This window comes from Mustela nivalis (genome assembly GCF_964662115.1).
Source record: "Mustela nivalis genome assembly, chromosome: 6".
Classification (NCBI taxonomy): domain Eukaryota; kingdom Metazoa; phylum Chordata; class Mammalia; order Carnivora; family Mustelidae; genus Mustela; species Mustela nivalis.
Genome location: NC_139025.1, coordinates 95,679,677 through 95,695,179, shown reverse-complemented (window position 1 = coordinate 95,695,179; position 15,503 = coordinate 95,679,677). Strand labels below are relative to the sequence as shown.

The following is a 15,503-nucleotide window of genomic DNA, read 5'->3' as shown; positions in this document are numbered from 1 at the left end:
TTTGAACTCATGACCCTTAGCTCAGGAATTGGATACCTAACCAGCTGAGTCACCCAGGAACCCCCTCATTATTGGGTTTTGGGTTGAGGAAGGAGTGAGAAGAGAGAAGAAGGCCTCTGATTTGTAGCAGGACAGTGGTCAGTGGTCTACTCCTCACTGAGAAAGTCCTGATATAGGGCAGGTAACAGGTTGGGGCCCTAGCCAAGTGGTCTGAGATTCAGACCCCAGAAGGGAGGTGGAGTGAGAATCAGGAATGGGATGGAAAACACTCACACAGAGTGGTCAATCATGGGAATCCAGGGATTAAGCTATAGTTTGGTGAGTGTGTAGAGGCCCAGAACTCTTACCTTTGGTACATCAGATAATGAGGATTTTAGATATTCCCCTACTAGGTCCCTCCATACTCTTCTTTCAACCTTTGTGGGTAAGGATGAAATTTCTGTATTGCTCCTATCTTTTCAAGACTGACTCAGGACCTGGATAGGACTAGGCATGCAGGCTGATGTCTGGTATCAGTAAATACATTGGACTACCAGGATCCTTGGTCTCCTGTGCCTCATTCTAGGTTGTCCATGTTCTTCCTTTACCTTGCTTTATGTTCATTGTCTTTGAGAAATCTTCCCTCCCCTCCATGTAAAGTCATAATAACCAACCTGGGTTCTAGTCTGATTTTTTTTCCTGCCTTCCTCCCCTATACTTGGATGAACCACCGTCATGACTTCAGATTCATCAGGCTTTGTTGATACTATCAGTTTTGCCTTTGTCCTATACACAAAGCTTTGAAATCATTTAAGCTTGTTCTCCCCTTATCTTTCTTCTTTACTTGACTCATCATGTGATTCTGAGCTACTGAAATAGAAACCTAACTGGTTTCTTATCCCAATGTTTTATCTGTTAAAAACATTACATGTATTATGTCCTAGATACCTGGAAAGTTTAAGAGGAGAAAAAGTTTAAAATGAGAAAAAAAGGAGGGTGAAAGTTATGTGAAAATCCTAGCAGATACAAAACCAAGTATTCTTATTTGCCCAGAAAGAGCCAGGGCTGAAGAAGCCACAAGGCCAGAAAACTGGAAAACTGCCCAGCAAGATTGTTTAATGGAATAATAGAAAGAGGAGATTTTAGAGATCATGTCATTCAAACTTTTCTTTATAAAGTGCAGGAAGCCAAGGTATGTGGCACAGTCTAGGTAACGAGGAGGAAAGCTGTTTATGAGAGCAGTTTCCAGGTGACATATCTATACATAAGGACCAAGAGGCTGGCTTGGACAAGCATCACAGTTTGGGGTCTATAGGCAAGAAAGTCCAAACTACTCTTTCAGGGCCTAGACTGCATTCCAAATCTTAGCCAACCCCTGGGATCAAGGGGCTACATGTGGAAGAGTGTAAATGTATCATAGTTCTTGTTAATACAGGACCAAAAAAACACACACACACACACACGTATATACATATGCAGCGATATATGTGTATGTCACTAGCAGTGAGATTATAGTCTTTTTTCTCCCCGCCTACCTCTCTGCCTACTTGGGATTTCTGTCTGTCAAATAAATAAATAAAATCTTTTTAAAAAAACCCGAAACTTAGAGGAGTGACTTTATTTACCTAAGGTTATATTGTTTATAAATGTTAAGTGTGTATTCAAACTCAAGTAGAAGGAATTCAAGCCCATTTTCTATCTTTTTTAAGATTTTATTTATTTATTTGAGTGAGAGAGTGAGAGAGATAGAGAGTGCAAAGGGGAGGGGCAGAGGGAGAGAGAGAGAGAAGCAGACTCCCTGCTGATACAGGGCTCCATCCCTGGACCCTGAGATCGTGACCTGAACCTAACGCATATGCTTAACCAACTGAGCCACCGGTAGCCCAGATCCTGCTTTCTTTAATTATGTCACCTCTCCAATGTAGATCCGCCTCTCCAGAATGGTGGGTTTTATTTATGAAACCCATTACTGGATACTACAAATGGGAGCAATTAAAGGTATAAATGGCACTGGAGGCTTAGAGACATAGTTCTGAGGAGTCTGATATAAAAGTGCTGTAACACATACTAGTTGTGAATTTCAAAGAAGCTCAGCTAGAGCACAAAGCTCTTCCTTCCAGTAGTTTGTTTCATTTGCTAGGATGTATTGAGCCAGGGATTGTTGCGAGTATAGTATATCAGGTGAAACTTTTCAAACAGAGGACCTTGACTGGCCGTTTTACCTTATCAGCAATATCTGGTCTTAGTGCAGACTCAAGGACCAGTCTCTTACTCAGTTCAGGGTTTATGATATCACCTTACCTTATTTTCTTCTGCAGCCTAGGTCACACAGCTCATCAATAGCAGAGTAGAATTTAGACACAGATCTGTTGAACTCCAGAGTGCACATTTAGTTACTATACTATACCATCTCCACACCCATCTTAGAGTCTCTAATGTGGTGGCCAAGTATTCCACTCCTCCTGGGACTATCCTTATTCCCATATATGGTTTCATTATTCCCACAAGCCATTAAAAGATTCCCCCAAGTCCACTATTTTTCCATCCAAAGTTTACTATGAAATGCCCCAACCACCCAGAAGCAGAACTCAAGTCCTATGTGAGATCAGGTTTCCTGATCACGTTTTAAATATGATTACTCTTTGTTTGTTTGTTTTAGTATGATTACTCTTTGACATGAGTCTGTACTCCTCAGACAGGCCCCATCTTCCAAGACTTATGAACTGCTAACATCCTCTTTTAATGTGTGCATGAAAAAGGCCTCCAGGGGCACCTGGGTGTCTCAGTCAATTAGGTGTCTATCTTCGGCTCAGATCATAAACTTGGGGGCCTGGGATCGAGCTCAACCTCAGGTTCTCTGCTGAGTGGGAAATCCCTCAGTCACTCCCGTTGCCCATGTTCTCTCTCTCTCTCTCTCTCTCTCAAATAAACAAGTAAATAAAATTTAAAAAGAGAGAGAAAGAAAGAGGCCTCCAGGACAGCAGTTCATTTTAACATTTAAACAGTGGCATTCTGTAGGCAATAATGCTAAAGACTGTCAAAGCTAACAGATTACTGTGGTCAAGGTCTGGACTGGGAATCAAGGGACTTGTGTTCTAGTCCTAGCTCCTTCTCTTACTGACTGTTTCAACTGGGGCAGGTCATTCGAACCCTTTGGACTGTCAAGTGAGAAACTGAGTAGTTAGGAAAGTGTTAACAGCTCTTTTTCTCCAACTGCTAAAATGTGGCTAGCAAGCTACAGGCAGGATTGTCCAGCCCTGTTCAGAGCCTCCAGGATAACTGATTCACAGCATGGACTCCTTTTCTCAGGTGCTCACAAGGAGCAGTGCTATGGGACAATACTAAGTGCTAGATTACCTGGCCATAGCAATTTCTGTAGTGAATCTGGGTAAGTTTTTGTTAGAGCTGCATATCTAGAATGTGGCCACCCAAAATGGCCTCCGACCACTTGTGTAGTCTGTTCAAACACATGTTTGCTAATATGCAGGGAGCAGGTGTTGAAGTTACCTGTTAACTGAGTTTTAAAGGTTTTTTTTTTTTTTTAAGATTGTATTTATTTATTTGACAGACAGAGATCACAAGTAGGCAGAGAGAGAGGAGGAAGCAGGGTCCCCGCTAAGCAGAGAGCCCGATGCGGGGCTTGATCCCAGCACCCTGGGATCCTGACCTGAGCTGAAGACAGAGGCTTTAACCCACTGAGCCACCCAGATGCCCCCTGTTAACAGTTTTAGGCAGCATGGATTCTTTTGTTTTAATATTATGTAACAATGTCCCAAGACATTATGAAAGTTGATATTACATTTTTATACAAAAGGTAGAAGAAGGCAGAACAATATATTAAATCTATTCACTGTCTTCTGTTAAGACCTCTTCCCAATACCTCTCTGTGGGCTGAGAAACAAGGTCACTTCCCTGAACACAATGACTAGACTGATCCTAGGGCACAAGGGTGGAAAGGAGTTCTAAATCTAATAGATCACCACAGTGTCTCCTTGTATTTGTTGACTGTAACCCTGGGGCTATACAGCTATTAGGGAAACATGACTTCACTGCATACATCTCAGAGGTTGGTTTGGATGCTGATTAATCTGATATCAATGAAGAAATATTTGTTGAATGAATAATGAGGGAATGTAGCCATTTCTACAGATATGAGCCTCCTTGTCCAAGCAGAGATGCTTGCTACCTGGATTGACATGTACTTCAGCTAACCTACCTACCAGGATAAGCAATTCTACTGCAAGTCACTATTGCACAAACCAATGTATTAGGATGTGATTTAAGAGGTTAAGGAGGGTGGGTTGGCTACAATGTAATCTGATGTAAACTAACCTTAAATGTTGCAGGTCTAGAGTTCCAGTTATCTAATGATGCATAACAAACTACCCAAAACTTAGTGACTTAAGACAACAACTACTTTACCATTTTTTCTCATGATTTTATGTGTCATTGGTTTCACTTAAATTTAGGTAGGGTTTAGCTAGATGATTTTTCTGTTCTTTGTTCATTGATGGAGGTTACTTGGGTTGTATTCAGCTTGTCAGTGGGCTGGTCTGGAATGCCCAAGACAGCTAGGTTCACGTGTTTGGTGCCCTCATGGGAGTGGCTGGAAAACTAACTCAACTGAGATCATTAACTAAAGCTCCAGTACATGGCCTCTTCCGTGTGGTAGTCTAAGGGTAGTTGAACTTACTCGGCAGCCTCCAGAGGGAGGCTTCCAAGAGTCTTGGGTAGAAGGTGCAAAGTTTCTTTGACCTAGCCTCGAAAGTCCCAGAATGACACTTCTGCGCATATATTGGCCAAGAAAGTCACCAAGTCATCCCAGATTCAAGAAGTGAAAAATCAGACTCCATTTCTCAGTGACAGGAGAAGCAAAAAATTTGTGATCTACTTTATTATTATTTTTTTTTTGATCTACTTTAATCTGTCATACCTGATAAGGAAGACTAGACAAAGAGAGAGAGTTTACAGTCCCTTACAGGAAGGTGAAGGGAGGTGTTAGTAAATGTCAACAGGTCAGAGACCTGTTGTTTTGAGTTAGAGGGGTCAGAAAGAAAAATGCCCTAAAGTTCTTGCAATCTGCTGATGGGCTTCTGTAGCTTTCAGGTGGCCCAGAGGGCTACTTTGGGATGTCAGGTACTACTGAATAAGTGCTTGTCCATGTATCACAACTTGTATGATGTTTCGAAGTTGGTAGTAGTTAGACTGAACAGAAACACAAGCTGTAAGTCTAAAGGTAATTATTCACAAAGAAGAACAAATCCATTGAAACCAGTGGCCTTTACATTCCCAAGGTTCTCACTCATCTCAGCTTCCTATCTGAGGAGGCCTGCCCTTCCCAGTTCAAAGTCCTATCTCTCCAGGAAGTTGCTCAAAGTCCCTTCCCCACATAAACCTGTAGTTTGTTTCCTAGTGGAATATAGCATTTCTCATAATCTGCCTATTTGTTAAAAAGATTTTACTTATTTATTTGACATGGAGAGAGAGATCACAAGTAGGCAGAGAGGCAGGCAGAGAGAGAGGGGGAAGCAGGCTTCCTGCTGAGCAGAAAGCCTGATGCAGGGGGCTTGATCCCAGGACCCTGAGATCATGACCTGAGCAGAAGGCAGAGGCTTAACCCACTGTGCTACCCAGGCGCCCCATGCCTATTATTTTTTTTTATAAAAGCTTTTTTTAAATATTATTTTTATTAACATATAATGTATTATTTGCCCCAGGGGTACAGGTCTGTGAATCGTCAGGCTTACACATTTCATAGCACTCACCATAGCACATACCCTCCCCAATATTCATAACCCAACCACCCTATCCCTACTCCCCCATTTCCCAGCAACCCTCAGTTTGTTTTGTGAGATTAAGAGTCTCTTATGGGTTGTCTCCCTCCTGATCCTATCTTGTTTCATTTTTCCCTTCCCTACCCCCCACAACATCCCCCTGCCCTGACTCTCAAATTCCTCATATCAGAGAAATCGCATGATAATTATTTTTCCCTGATTGACTTATTTCATTTAGCATATTACCTTCTAGTTCCATCCATGTCATTGCAAATGGCAAGATTTCATTTCTTTTGATGGCTGCATAGTATTCCATTGTATATATATATATATATATATATATATATATATATATATATGAATGGATAAAGAAGATGTGATATATATATATCACATCTTCTTTATCCATTCATCTGTTGATGGACATCTAGGTTCTTTCCATAGTTTGGCTATTGTGGACATTGCTGCTATAAACATTTGGGTGCACATGCCCCTTCAGATCACAGTCTTTGTATCTTTAGGGTAAATACCCAGTAGCGATTGCTGGGTCATAGGATAGCTCTATTTACAACTTTTTGAGGAACCTCCATGTTGTTTTCCAGAATTCTGCGTAATTATTTTGTGACTTCTGCATATGTCTGTTTCCCTCATGAGATCATGACACCTTGAGAAGAATGCATGTTTTATATATTTTACATGCTATCATTTGCACTTGGTAGCTGCTTAACAGATTAGACAATTTTTTAATTGAAGTGTAGTTGATATATAATATTATAGCAGGTGTTTGTTGAATCAAAATGGGGGAGGACAAGAAGTGTGCAATAAAGCAGATAAGAAGAGATGAACAATTTTCATAGGTGGGAGGGCCCTTAATAAAGGTGTTTCAAAAGGCTCAGAGGATGGCACTCCTTCGCCCCAGAAAGGAATCAGTCTGGACACTACAATCTGAAGAAAGTTTGCTTCAACTCAAGAGGCTAATTTAGGAAAGCAAGACTCAATGGAACAAACATTGGCAATGTGCATTTATAACTGTCCACTGGAGAGAAAAACTACATTTGGACTTTGTAAACTTTTTGCTAGTCGAGAGATTTTCTCTGTTGCAAGGCAGAGATAATTCATCTAGCTCCCTCAAAATCCAGCTGAAATATCCTTATGGATTAGTCAGTGGCTCTCTCACTGGGACAGAATCAAGTTGGGCCCAATATATATGAATTATATATATGAAATTCAGGTGTCGCAGAGACTTTCCTTATTAAACTGCAGTAGGGTAGGTAGTTACTGTCTCTCTGTCTGGAGAATCACTCCAGACCAGTGTTTTTCAAAATGTGATCCCAGAATCAGAGATCAGAATCAACATTACTTGAACAATACTTGTTAGAAATGCAAATTCTTGGGTCCTATCCCAGATCTACTGAATCAGAAATTTTAAGGGGTGTGGAGAGTGGTGAGAAGCAATCCCAGTTTTAATCAGGTGTTATTAAACTTTAGCATATATCAAAATCTCCTGGAGAGCCTGTTAAAACACCACTTGCCAGATCTGGCCCCCAGGGTTTGGAAAAGCAGACGCCAGGGCCCACTCCACTTGTCAAGATTAGTGCTTCTCAAAGTTTAATGTGAGTGGGAATAATCTGGGAATCTTGTTAAATTATAGTTTGTGATTCATAGGTCAGGGGTGGAGGCTGAGAGTCTGTGTTTCTAGCAAGGTGATACTGATGATAGTGGTCAACAATTCCATAGTTTGATTAGCAAGACCCTGGGGCAGAAGTTCCCAAAACTTGCCTGTGTATTAGTATCATCTAGGGAGCTTCAAAAACTGCTGGGACCCAGGTCCGACTCAGAAGACTGTGATTTAACTGGTCTGGGGTGGGGCCAGGGTTATGGAATTTTTTTAAAAAGATTTTTAAAATATTTATTCACTTACTTATTTTAGAGAGAAAGAGAGACTGCGAGTCCTGAGCCAAAGGGAAGAGGGAGAGGGAGAGAGACAATCTCAAGTAGATTCCCTGCTGAGAGCAGAGCCTGCCAGTGGGCTGGATCTCACAACCCTGACTGAGATCATGACCTGAGCCAAAACCAAGAGTGGGAGACAACAAAGTGAGCCACCCAGGTGCCTCTGGGTTATGGACTTTTTAAAAGATCTCCAGTAGTTCCAGTGTTTAGGCTTTGCTGGCCTTAAATTTCTTTGTTGCGACAACTAACCAGAAAGTAAACTCTTGATCTTCCTAGTAAATCAGGAAGTAGGGGGCCCCGGTTGGTATTCTCCCTGCATCTGATGGGAGTTCTCTGATCTGAAGCTTCAAAGCTCATTGGACTAAGTTGGAAGGGCTTGCATATCCTGTTCTTTCACTGGTAGGGCAGATAGTTCCCATGGAGAGCTGCAGAGGAGGAGGCCTTGAGGTGGGACAATTATCTAAGGTATTCCCCTTATTCTAAGGGGAGCAGGCCTTAGAGATTTAGGCCTTCAGAAGGAAGTCATATGTGCACTCCACTCTTTTCATCTCTTATTTCCTTCTTCTCACTATGCCACCATTAGAGTCTCTTTGCAGGACCTCTTCTTTCTGGCTTCCCAGGGTTGTTTTTTTGTTTGTTTGTTTAGAGAGAGTGCGTGGGCATATGGAGGGCAGAACAAGCAGGGAGGGGCAGAGAGAGAATGTAAAGCAGGCCCAATGCCCAGTACAGAGCCTGTCCCAGGGCTCAACCTCATGACCCTGAGATCACGACCTGAGTGAAGTCAAGAGTTGGAGGTTTTATCTATTAAGCCACCCAGGCACCCCACGGGTTTCCTAGATCTGGTGTTCCTTCACCAAACTCCTCTCCTTCCCCTTGAGACAGACCTCCAATGAGCAGTAATGCACCTGGGGAGTGGATTCAGAAATTTGTGGAGGCTTTTTTCCCTCTCATAATTATTACAGTTATCCATAGACATTTAATGGGCAGGATTAATGGCTAGCCAAGATTGCTAGACATTCAGCAACTGTGCAGGGCCCTCCCACGTAATAAGCGACCCTGCATCACTGAAAACTTTGAATGATTTGCCAGTCACTCATGTAGTTGAAAACCCATTATAATTAAGATTTTATTTTATTTTAAATATAATCATAAGGCATTTTATATATGGTTTAATATATCCTGACCTTTCCAGGAATGCTACTACTATAAATATTATGGGATTATCACTACTTGTTTTGTTTGAAAATTTGCCAGAAATTATTTGGCATTTTGGAAATCATGCCACATCAGTACCTCTATTTTGGTATGTCTTTTTTTTTTTTTTTAATAAGATAGCATTTTTATTTTATTTATTTTTATTATTATTATTTTTTTAAAGATTTTATTTATTCATTTGACACAGAGAGATCACAAGTAGGCAGAGAGGCAGGCAAAGAGAGAGAGAGGAGGAAGCAGGCTCCCCGCGGAGCAGAGAACCCTATGCGGGACTCAATCCCAGGACCCTGAGATCATGACCTGAGCCGAAGGCAGCGGCTTAACCCACTGAGCCACCCAGGCGCCCAAGATAGCATTTTTAAAAAGGATCTTATTTATTGATTTCACAGAAATAAATTTATTTCACAGAAAAAGAGATATCACAAGTAGGCAGAGAGAAGGGGGGAAGCAGCCTCCCTGCTGAGCAGAGAGCCCCGTGCAGGTCTCAATCACAGGCCCCTAAGATCATGACCTGAGCTGAAGGTAGATGCTTAACCCACTGAGCCACCCAGCCACCCCTATTTATGGTATTTGAATCACCATCCTAACATACCCATTTTGTGCTGTATTTGTAGCTGTTACAGTCAAGGTAATTCTACATAGAGCTGCATGTATCTGAGGACCACATTGTCTTTTCGAATGTTGTGCCCAAATATTTATGTATTAAATGCACAGTATTTTATTTTTTTTAAACATATTTTATCTATTCATTTGAGAGAGAGAGAGCACAAGTAAGGGGAGAGGCAGAGGGAGAGGGAGAAGCAGAATTCTTGTTGAGCTGGGAGCGGCACTGATAGATGTGGGCTCAATCCTGCACCTGGAGATCATAATCTTGAGCTAAAGGCAGACGCTTACCCATCTGAGCGCACAGATGCCCCCACATAGTGTTTTATAATAAATCATCTTCCTTCTATTCTTTTATATCTCTTCAGACATTTTATAAATTTTTAAATTATGTGTGTAGGTAAAATACATTATTTATACATTGTAGTTCATAATGCCTACATAAATGTAGGCATAAAAATATCTATCTGTTTTAAGAACGGAGTGTTGGGACTGATAAGGCAGGTAGCTAGGGAATCATCTAAGGAAAGAAACTGGACTCTAGCTCAATAATTTGAGAAGACAGGATGTCCCCAAGTCGGAGCGAATGCTCAGGTGATTACCTGAGAACTAAGAGTACCTCCCTAACGAAGGGGTTATTTTCCAGAAGACAGATAATCTGTCTACCCAAGCTAAACACATTTCTCCTGCTACTATCTGTTTGGCTCTTCTCTTTATGAAGTGGCACTAGCATTACCATCCTAAAGGTCACTTGTCTCTTTCCAGAGCCTAGACCTACCTTCTGGGAAAAGTTCTGCTTAGCTTTTCAGGATAGCTCCAAATAGATTCTTTGTAATCCACGGATCTCTTCCAGGTGGACGCTGGCACGCTCTCAGCTCACTCTGCCTTAATTATTCCATATCTACACCTGCTAACAGGCCACTGCATTTCCCCAGGTTACAGGGAATTAGACTTTCTCTCACCTTTTATTTCCACTCTCACCAAGTAACTTTAGGAGGAAGGGTCCACCTATTTTTGACACCAAGAGAAAAGGAGCCCAGATAGGAAGAGAACATGCTAAAATCCCTCCCCAGAAGCCGAGTTTGAGGACACAACAGGAGAAAGGAGGAGGTGGGAGGGGGAGTGCGAGGGACGCGAGTGGGGCGGGGACTAAAGCCGGGTCCGGGAGAGGTTGCTGCGTCCTCTACGCGTTCCGGCCACCAGCCGGCGGCTCAGCTCCCCGTGGCCTTGTGCTCGCTCGCGGCAGCCGCCGCACCCGGCCCGGGCCGCGTCCACGCCCGAGCGCCGTCCCCTCCCCGTTCCCCGCTCGCTCCTCCTCCGGCTTCCACTCTTCCTACGGGCGGAGCCGAGAGTCCTGCCCGGCTTCCTGCTGCCGAGAACCGGCACGCTCCCCGTCAGCCAGCGTCTGCCAGCCCCGTGGGTTCCGGGGACGGTCCGGGTGCAGGTAGAAGCCAGCCGGGGCCTGGGGTCCGGGGCGCTGAGCTCGGCAGTGGGGAGCCGGACGCTCGGGAGAGCCGGGAGGTCCTGGCGCCGGCAGGGGGCCTTTGGCCGCCGCGTCCTCCGGCTGCTCGGGACGGGGCGTGGTTGTGAAAGGAAAAGTGGGGGAGCCGGCGGAGACTGTGGGGGTGGGGTGGCAGGGGATGGAAGCACTTGGAAAGAGACCCGGTGAGAATGAGTCACTCTGCTCTAGAGAAGCTGCCATTACAGAGCAGTAGATGGTGTGACCGTCGCTTCTAATACCGGGGTGTGCCGACGCAGGAGAGTATCAGCCCGCTTTAAAGCGGTACTAATGTGTTACCCCGGCAAGGTCTCCAAGATCTACTAAGTAGAGAATAGTGTGTAAAGTGTGGTCCTCTTGGTGTACTGCCAAAAAAAAAAAAAAAAAAAGAAGGGGGATGGGTGGGTGGGGGATAAATATGTATATGTGTAGGAAGTGTCTGAAATTGTCCATATAGAACAGTCAGCAGTGGTTATTTCTGGAGAATCCAACTGGAGATGGGATTTTTACTTTTCAGTTGTAGTCCAGCTGAGTCTCCCTTCACAAACAACTCCAGGGTGCAAAAATATTTAACTGTATTTTTCTGTTAGCTTAGTTTTTGTTGTAAGACTTTTTAAATTTTTTATTTAGTTTTTTTAAAGGGTTTATTTGTCGGGGCGGGGTGGGGGGGGGAGCAGGAGGAGCAGCAGGCAGAGGGAGAAGCAGGCTCCTGGCTGAGAGAGGAGGCTGACTGCGGGAAGCACTGGATCCCAGGACGGTGGGATCATGACCTGAACCAACTGAGCCACCCAGACATCCCTATTTTAAGACTTTTTATTTTGTTTTGATATATCTTGAGTCAGTTCTGAGATTTCCCACTCCTCTTCCTTATATAGTGCAAAGACATGAAGGAAGTCTACTAGGGCACAGAGGCCATCACTCTTGATGTAATTTGTTCACACTGATGTACTAATGTAGTGCACTAGTGTCTGGTGAGATAGCATTGTCTTTTCTAGTTATGGATTGTCAGTCTAATTAAGTCTTCTTGGAAGTATTCTGCAGTCCTGTCCCTAAGCTCTTGTGCCTTAAGTCAATCAAGTGATTGACTTAACAACATACTTATTCCTAAAATACTTAAATGTAAATAGGTGATAAGCACTTGTCCAATAAGTAAGTAAATACATTCCTCATGATAGAAATTTAAGCATTTTGCCAGGCAGAAGTTCTTAATTTGCGCTTAATGGGGGATTTTAAGAGATCCATGAATGGACTCCCTGAAAGTTCGAGTGCAAAATGGTATATACTCATCTTTTTCTTTGAAAAAGCTACACAGCTTTCACCAGATTCTCTAAAAGCCTCTAAATCCCTCTGACGAGGCATTTTAGAAATATTGGTGAACAAGGCAAAAAGGATCTCTGTCCTCAGGAACTTATAGTCTGGTGGGGGGAAAGACAAACAGACAACTACAAGGTAAGGAATGTGTTTTGTAATAGATCAGGTTTGCTGTTGTGAGAACATAGAGGCCACTATATTAGACGGGCTGGCTGTCAGCAAAGGCTCCTTGGAGGAACTGACTGTTAAACTGAGGCCTGCAGAATGGCAAGAAAGTAGAATTTGGACTGGTAAAGGAGGAGCTGGGAAAGGAAGTGCTCCTGGTAAAAGGAAGAGTATTATAGGCGTCTGCCTGTGTAAAGATCCAAAGTCAAAAGATACCTTGGCAATTCACAAACTTAAAAGAGTGTGTATGATTGCAGCTTAGATGGGAGTAGCACTAAGGGATGAGGCTGGGAGAGGATCAAAAGCCAGGTTATGTGTGTGATGCTGGCCATGCAGAGGAGTTCCTTGACCCTCAGGGAGTTTTATTTTAGTAAGGAGAAACCCGGAACAAGTAGGCAAGTAAGGAAACAAAATCATTTTTTATCATGGTAAAATAAGGCAATATAAATCATGGCTGTGGTATATCCTGAGGAACTCCTTTAAACAAATCTACATACTGTGTGAGAGTAGGGTTTCAACAAAGATGGTGGCAGGCAGAATGGAGAGAATTGGATAGATTTGAGAGACATTGAGGGAGTAGAACCAATAGGATTTGATAGTTTACTGGATGATAATAACATATATAATAACAATAGCTTCCATTTATTAAATACTTACTAATTACCAGGCACTGTTCTAAATGCTTAGTACATTTTTATTTATTCTTATAATAACTCTATGAGGTAGGCATTTATGTCAGTTTTGTAGATGAGGAAACTGAGGTACAGAGAGTTCAAGTAACCAACCCAAGTAGAGTCAGGGTCCCATCAGGATTCAAACTCAAGTCTATTTCACTCCATCTCTCTATAAGCAGAGAGGGGAAAGGAGATGGAATAGAGTTGAGAAAGAGTGGGAGAAAGATGATACATTTGGGTCTGGAGTTTTGGGTACCTTTGAGTCATCCAAGTGGAGATGTCCAGTAGGCAAATGGGTAAATGAATACGAAGCTCAGATGAGATCTAAGTCAGGGAATAATTTTGTGCATTTCCAGCACAGAAATGTTATTTGGAGGCTATCTTGGGAAAGTATGTAAGATTAGAATAGAATTCTAAGGGGCTTCAACATTCAAGCGATGGCGGGGAAAGAGCCTTCATGAAGAGAAGGTAAGAGATATAAGAGGAAAATCAAGACAGTGGCACCAAGACAGCCAAAGAGAAAAGAGGGTTTCAGTGAGAGAGTGAGCCACAGTGTCATATTCTGCTTGAGAGATGAAGTAAGATAAGGGCCAAGATGTGCTTGTTCTCATTGTAACAAGAATTCCATTGGTTAACCAAGGGGACAACCTTGGGGGAATGGGAGGGACAGAATGCCATTTAGTTGGTTGAACAGTGAGTAGGAGGCAAGGAAGTTGAGGCTGTTAAATATAGACATCTTGATCAAAATATTTGTTTTGGGCACCTTGGTGGCTCAGTGGGTTAAGCCTCTGCCTTCAGCTCAGGTCATGATCTCAGGGTCCTGGGATGGAGCCCGGCATCAGGCTCTCTGCTCAGGCGGGAGCCTGCTTCCCCCCTCCTCTCTCTGCCTGCCTCTCTGCCTACTTGTGATTTCTGTCTATCAAATAAATAAATAAAATCTTAAAAAAAATTTTTGTTTCTCTAGAGCTTAGAGTCTAGAGTCCAGATTACAAATATGATCCCTTAGTTGGGATTGCACTAATAGCCCTAGGGGCCTCCTTTACCCCTTTGTGAGGAGACATATCACTTTCATCTCCAGTACTTTTTTTTTTTTTTTTAAATTTCTCTGCTCTTCAGTTTCTGCCTTATCTTTCCCCTATTTCTCTCATTTAATGCTCCCTGAATTCTCTCTGTATAATATTTTCAGAATACATCCTTAGAATGAACCCATTCTTTGAAAAAGAAATATTGGTTGTTCCCTGCCTGTAGGTCACTGGGATTACCAGGAGGACTGTGGGAAAGACATACTCCGAGGGCAAACACACTCCAATGCAGCCAGGAGCTCATCACCTGTCTTTCTCTCCTTCTAGGCATATACTGGTTGGGGTCCAGCTATGGAGAAACTCCACCGGCATGCGTCTGCCCACCTGGACATTCTCTCCTTAGAAAACCGGAGCCTGGCCACCCTCCCCAACCTGCAACCCATGGAGAAACCACATGGGCATGTCTCTGCCCACGCAGATATCCTCTCCTTAGAAAACTGGTGCCTGGCCACACTTCCTGACCTGAAGATCATGGAGAAACCACGTGGGCATGTATCTGCCCACCCAGACATTCTCTCCTTAGAAAACCGGTGCCTGGCCACACTTCCTGACCTGAAGACTATGGAGAAACTACATGGGCATGTTTCTGTCCACCCAGACATCCTCTCGTTGGAGAATCGGTGCCTGGCCACGCTCCCTGTTCTAAAAAGTTCTATGTCTACCAGCCCCTTGCTCCACTGTCTCCAGAGAGCTCACCTGGTGCAAGCTGATGTGTGTAGTCTGAACATCAGCAGCTTCTCACTCTCTGAGCCTCCTAGGGCCCAGTGCCTCTCTGAGGGGCTAGCCTGTCTGAGCTGCCCCACAGCCTCGAAATCCATCTCTGCCACAGAGAAAGCTCCTGAAACAGCTTTGGTAATAGCTCCAGGCACTTGTCCATGCATGTCTTTTGGATGCTTTTGTCCCTAGCCTTGGTGCCTCAGTTTCCCCTCTGCTGCTCTGTGTCTGTGTACCTTATGTCCTCAGAGCGTCTTCCTGAGGGCCCCTTGACCCTCGGGCTGTCGTCTTCAGTGTCACTACTTTTACCGCATATCAAGTTCAGATATTCTGTACAATAGAGCTGGCCTTAGAAAGCCTCTGCTCAGGAGAACGGGCAGCGTGATATTGGAGTAGCAGCCAAGCAAGTGCTTCTGAGGTCTTATGTCCAGCAGGGAAGACATCTGCCATACCATGGCCCACTTCCCTATATGTACAGGTGTAAACATGTGTCCACTTGTACGCATCTATACACACACATTTAGCATACAAGGCAGAA

The 15,503-nt window shown here is 43.5% G+C and overlaps 1 protein-coding gene across 2 annotated transcripts in view; it reads left to right on the top strand.

The window, feature by feature from the left end:
- The window catches only part of TEP1 (telomerase associated protein 1), a 57,128-nt gene that overhangs the window by 8,113 nt on the left and 33,512 nt on the right, over positions 1 to 15,503 (top strand). The window contains exons 1-2 of one of the 2 annotated variants that reach the window (XM_082736737.1): positions 10,660 to 10,965; positions 14,519 to 15,103. In XM_082736737.1, the coding sequence (XP_082592863.1) occupies positions 14,543 to 15,103 (561 nt within the window). In that variant the 5' untranslated portion in view covers positions 10,660 to 10,965; positions 14,519 to 14,542. Of the gene's footprint in view, positions 1 to 10,659; positions 10,966 to 14,518; positions 15,104 to 15,503 lie in introns of those variants that run through there. The other variant, XM_082736738.1, reaches the window with a different exon arrangement.